Source organism: Procambarus clarkii, chromosome 4 (genome assembly GCF_040958095.1).
Source record: "Procambarus clarkii isolate CNS0578487 chromosome 4, FALCON_Pclarkii_2.0, whole genome shotgun sequence".
Classification (NCBI taxonomy): domain Eukaryota; kingdom Metazoa; phylum Arthropoda; class Malacostraca; order Decapoda; family Cambaridae; genus Procambarus; species Procambarus clarkii.
In genome coordinates, this window is record NC_091153.1 from 43,868,228 (window position 1) to 43,874,115 (window position 5,888).

The 5,888-nt window shown below is 46.7% G+C and overlaps 1 protein-coding gene across 1 annotated transcript; it reads left to right on the top strand.

Annotated features, from left to right (window-relative positions):
• Window positions 1-673: 673 nt before the first annotated feature.
• Window positions 674-5,612, top strand: LOC123748951 (transcriptional regulatory protein AlgP-like). The gene is made up of 2 exons (XM_069336235.1): window positions 674-717; window positions 4,910-5,612. The coding sequence occupies exons 1-2, from the start codon at window positions 674-676 to the stop codon at window positions 5,610-5,612; spliced, it is 747 nt and encodes a 248-aa protein (XP_069192336.1).
• The last annotated feature ends 276 nt before the right edge of the window (window positions 5,613-5,888 follow it).

Sequence of the window (5,888 nt, forward strand, 5' to 3'; positions counted from 1 at the left end):
GGTTGGGGTTCGAGGCCGCGGGCAGGTTCACAGTGCATACGCAAAGGTATGAAATATGAGCTATTTTATTGGGTAAGAGGTCGGGGTTCGATCCCCGAGGGCCCAAGTGCTTGGATTCAATTCCTTTCGTCCTATGCTATCTCCTTGTTCTCATATCCCAGCTCCTTGTACCCATATCCCAGTTCCTTGTCCTCATATCCCAACTCCTTGTCCTCATATCCCAGTTCCTTGTCCTCATATCCCAGCTCCTTGGTCTCATATCTCAGCTCCTTGTACCCATAGCCCAGCTCTTTGTCTTCATATCCCAGATCTTTGTCCTCATATCCCAGGTCCTTGTCCTCATACCCCAGGTCCTTGTCCTCATATCCCAGCTCCTTGTCCACATATCAATCATTTCATTGCAAACAGTCAAACCATTGTCATCCCCTCCAGCTGTATTTTAACCCTTATAAACACCAAGTCCGTCACTTTTCAACATTTAAATCGGACCTGCAGGTCAGGCCACCAACACTACACTGAAAAAACATACATCACTCCTCTGCAACAAACAGGAAACCCCATGGTCGGCAGATCTCGTGTGATCATCTCGCCAAAAAGGACGCTCACTGGATATCCACAACCCCGTAAGCCCTGAAGAATGACTCCGGCGCCCACAGGCCATCGACCCTGAACCATGGGACCGCCGGTCACTGCCCTCCTTCGGGATGGTGGGGATAGGTGCGAGATGGGAATATGGGGGGGATAGGGAGGAATGGAGTTGCGAAGTGACGGTAGGATAGATGGGGGGATTGGGGGTGGGGGTGAGGCTTCAGCTCTTCCGGTAATCGTTGCAACTATCCACTCTGTTATTAACTTGCTACAAGCCTGGACTATCCTTCACTAGCCTCTGTGTTCCTCTCTTGTTATTATGTTCAATTATATATTCAATTTAATAATCATCGCCTCTTTTATTATCCTCTAGTAACTAGAGAGCGGTTGTTGTGATGTTGTGTGTACTCGCCTAGTTGTGCTTGCGGGGGTTGAGCTTTGGCTCTTTGGTCCCGCCTCTCAACTGTCAATCAACTGGTGTACAGATTCCTGAGCCTACTGGGCTCTATCATGCCGAGTCTATATGTTTGTCCCAGTCTGTCCACCCAGCGCCTGACATCTGGGTGGACAGCGCTTCGGATTCGTAGTCCTGAGGTTCTGGGTTCGATCCCCGGTGGAGGCGGAGACAAATGAGCAAAATGTTTCTTTCACCCTGATGCCCCTGTTACCTAGCAGTAAATAGGTACCCGGGAGCTAGACAGCTGCTACGGGCTGCTTCCTTGGGGTGGAGGCCTGGTCGAGGACCGGGCCGCGGGGAAACTAAGCCCCGAAATCATCTCAAGATTACCTCAAGACTGTGTGTGCGTGTTCTCTTGTTTGTGCTTGTTCGGTTGTGCTTCAGCTCTTGAATCCCGGCTTTCCAGCCGTAAGGTGGATAATGTATTGACTCGTGACTACATATATTAGATCCGTGTGTGCTCTAGTGAACGCCTTCAGCCCGACCTCATGATGGAGCAGCCTGTTGTGTCAAGCAATAGGTTGCATTTTTAGGATATAAATCCAGACTAATTAGAAAAGTAACAGTTCGCAGATATCTTCATTTTTTATGCTAGGTAAATGTTCCCTACGAGACCTTCCTCCTTTTCTGACTGAAGAATCTATCTTCCCTTCATCCTATAGTGTTGTTCTACTCTTCGCACTCCTGCTGCGATCCTTATAACTTTGCATTTGGCTGGGTTAAACTCTAGCAGCCATTTTTTTTTAGATCACTTCTGGAATGACTGAATGTGTGTGTGTGTGTGTGTCTGGGGTGACTAGCTAGAAAGGTTTCACATTTCATGACCCCAGTTCGACGAGGCGTCTTACAAATTTGACTTCCGCTGGAAGCTGATGGACTTTTCCAAGAAGCGTCGACTTCTTTACCTTCCAGGAGATGAAATATTAAACTGCTAAAGACTTTCCAGTAGTTTGGTCGTCCTTTAACGAGTTACCGAGACGCAGAGAGCGAGAACTATGCCCTGAATTATGGAACCTCTAGATGCATACTTTGACATACACAGTAATCACAATAGTTAGAGAATTATAGTGGCAAACGAGGCTTAATTAAGAAGGGGATCGGATCTTGGAGAAACGACGAAGTGGAATCGAATTCTCTTGATCAACAACTTGCAACAATCCACGACCAATTTTACCCCCAACATGTCTATGTAGGACAGACGAAACTATATATATATACAGGCTGGCAACTGTTGCATACTGGTAGGGCCACGTCTGTGGTAGAAAAATAAAAGTTCAAAACTTTATACAGGCTGTGTCGTTGACCAATGAACTTTTTACTAGGAAAATCACAATAGCCTGATACATCAAATTAACAAAATTGTTTTAACCATGTTGTAGCACAGTCGATTAAGGCGCGTCTGGGATCCTCTCGGACGTAGGTTCGAACCCTCATGACGGCCCTTGTGGATTTGTTCATACTTTGACTTTTAAACTATTCTTGTCCCAAATCACTATAAACACTATAGTTGATCCTTAAAGGGTAGTTAAATCTAGTTTCAAAGGACTATGGCCTCTTGGGAGTCTTACCCATCTGGTGCGTGTAAATGAGGGTACTAGGAGCCTCGAACCCCTACCAACTGCGCTACTGGGCTTGTCTTAAAAGGGAAGAATCCCAAGGCAACTAACTGCTACCCAATGGAAATTCCCATTTCCAAGGCTGCCACTTGAGCACATGAGAGTCAGGTGCTAGAGAGAGTTAGAGCAGTGAGGTATGTTCAGTGAGGTATAGCAGTGAGGTATGTTCAGTGAGGTATAGCAGTGAGGTATGTTCAGTGAGGTATGGGTAGTGAGGTATGGATAGTGAGGTATGGGTAGTGAGGTACGGATAGTGAGGTGTCCGTAGTGAGGTATAGGTAGTGAGGTATGGATAGTGAGGTATGGATAGTGAGGTATGTTCAGTGAGGTATGGGTAGTGAGGTATGGATAGTGAGGTATGGGTAGTGAGGTATGGATAGTGAGGTGTCCGTAGTGAGGTATAGGTAGTGAGGTATGGGTAGTGAGGTGTCCGTAGTGAGGTATAGGTAGTGAGGTATGGGTAGTGAGGTGTCCGTAGTGAGGTATAGGTAGTGAGGTATGGGTAGTGAGGTGTCCGTAGTGAGGTATAGGTAATGAGGTATGGATAGTGAGGTATGGATAGTGAGGTATGTTCAGTGAGGTATGGGTAGTGAGGTATGGATAGTGAGGTATGGGTAGTGAGGTATGGATAGTGAGGTGTCCGTAGTGAGGTATAGGTAGTGAGGTATGGGTAGTGAGGTGTCCGTAGTGAGGTATAGGTAGTGAGGTATGGGTAGTGAGGTGTCCGTAGTGAGGTATAGGTAGTGAGGTATGGGTAGTGAGGTGTCCGTAGTGAGGTATAGGTAATGAGGTATGGATAGTGAGGTATGGATAGTGAGGTATGGATAGTGAGGTATGGATAGTGAGGTATGGATAGTGAGGTATGGGTAGTGAGGTATGTATAGTGAGGTATTGGTAGTGAGGTATGGGTAGTGAGGTGTCCGTAGTAAGGTATAGGTAGTGAGGTATGGGTAGTGAGGTATGGGTAGTGAGGTGTCCGTAGTGAGGTATAGGTAATGAGGTATGGATAGTGAGGTATGGATAGTGAGGTATGGATAGTGAGGTATGGATAGTGAGGTATGGGTAGTGAGGTATGGATAGTGAGGTATGGGTAGTGAGGTATGGGTAGTGAGGTATGGGTAGTGAGGTATGGATAGTGAGGTATGGGTAGTGAGGTATGGATAGTGAGGTATGGGTAGTGAGGTATGGATAGTGAGGTATGGGTAGTGAGGTATGGATAGTGAGGTATGGATAGTGAGGTATGGATAGTGAGGTATGGGTAGTGAGGTATGGATAGTGAGGTATGGATAGTGAGGTATGGGTAGTGAGGTATGGGTAGTGAGGTATGGGTAGTGAGGTATGGGTAGTGAGGTATGGATAGTGAGGTATGGGTAGTGAGGTATGGGTAGTGAGGTATGGGTAGTGAGGTATGGGTAGTGAGGTATGGGTAGTGAGGTATGGGTAGTGAGGTATGGATAGTGAGGTATGGGTAGTGAGGTGTCCGTAGTGAGGTGTCCGTAGTGAGGTGTCCGTAGTGAGGTGTCCGTAGTGAGGTGTCCGTAGTGAGGTATGGGTAGTGAGGTGGAGGTCTACAATTTCACGTGGTCCAGTGTGAAGTTAGACGCTGACCGGTGGAAAACACTTCATTATTAATCAATTTTAACGTGATATTATATTTGACGAAGGCATTCAAACAGCAACAGATTATTACAGATCAAAGTAGTCAGACTGTCTCTATAAATTCATCAAATGTGCAAATTAATCTCCTTCCAGATTAATAAACACATTGATCCTCATTCTGTGACCGGTTATACACGGAGTAACATTACTCTGTAAGAAGAGACTTTTCTTACACTCTCAATAGGAGTGAGATTAAGTATCAACAGGAGCTGCCTAGTATGGATCAATTGACCTTCTGGAGTTACTTTTGCCCTAATCTTCGAATCTTCGCAGGAGCGTTCAGCTCTAATCTGCTGCGTCACAAAACTGCGCGCAGGTTTTAAGTATATGATCTGAGAGCGAGTGTGAAATTAGGTCCCTAATCGCTTTATTCATGTGAATTTGATTAATGATACGATTGTGCACCACCCAGCGTCTCCGCTGTCATTAGCCGCAGGTCCTCTGGGATCTCTCCACGCGGTCCAAATAACACCGCCTGTCCGGGTGATACTGTGACAAATTTTAGTGTGCAAAATGACGAGTCTAAACTGCAGGAGGCGTAGTTGGTTTGTTGGTGAGGCTCTGCCACAGGCCAGGTTATCATTTGCAGGTTGGCCAAGCCTCCTACAAGTCAGGCTATCATCTGCAGGTTGGCCAAGCCTCCTACAAGCCAGGTTATCATTTGCAGGTTGGCCAAGCTTCTTACAAGTCAGGCTATCACCTGCAGGTTGGCCAAGCCTCCTACAAGTCAGGCTATCACCTGCAGGTTGGCCAAGCCTCCTACAAGTCAGGCTATCATCTGCAGGTTGGCCAAGCCTCCTACAAGTCAGGCTATCATCTGCAGGTTGGCCAAGCCTCCTACAAGTCAGGCTATCATCCGCAGGTTGGCCAAGCCTCCTACAAGTCAGGCTATCACCTGCAGGTTGGCCAAGCCTCCTACAAGTCAGGCTATCACCTGCAGGTTGGCCAAGCCTCCTACAAGTCAGGCTATCATCTGCAGGTTGGCCAAGCCTCCTACAAGTCAGGCTATCACCTGCAGGTTGGCCAAGCCTCCTACAAGTCAGGCTATCACCTGCAGGTTGGCCAAGCCTCCTACAAGTCAGGCTATCATCTGCAGGTTGGCCAAGCCTCCTACAAGTCAGGCTATCATCTGCAGGTTGGCCAAGCCTCCTACAAGTCAGGCTATCACTTACAAGCCAATCAAGCCCTACCACAGGCCTGGCTATATAGCTAACATCTCTGATTTGATGTTGGGACTCACTCGAGGCTTCTCTACCACTCAACTGGACCTGTACTCAACATTTACTATGTAATGCAACATTTCTGCAACATATGCGATGCCATCGTAACTTGAGCTGGTAAAATTACTTCACTCACCTTCAGTGGTCTAGTGATCCTGTCCTGACAGTGTGGAACATACGAAATTATGTACGTAAGCTGCTTAGTACTGTAATTTGCCCTTGTAAAAGTACTTTAATCACATTATGTGGTTAAGTGCTTATCATCCCATTGCTCTATAAAGTTGCACAGATCTGCAATACCGTCCATGTTGCACAGACGAAGTTGTAAGCATGACTTTTGTCTTTGTT

What these genes read in the sequence shown, in the direction of transcription:
- LOC123748951 (XM_069336235.1), top strand. Translation starts at nt 674, where the DNA reads ATGGGACCGCCGGTCACTGCCCTCCTTCGGGATGGTGGGGATAG. An exon ending in CTTCGGGATGGTGGGGATAG is followed by an intron (nt 718 to 4,909) that starts GTGCGAGATGGG and finishes TATCATTTGCAG; the next exon opens with GTTGGCCAAGCCTCCTACAA.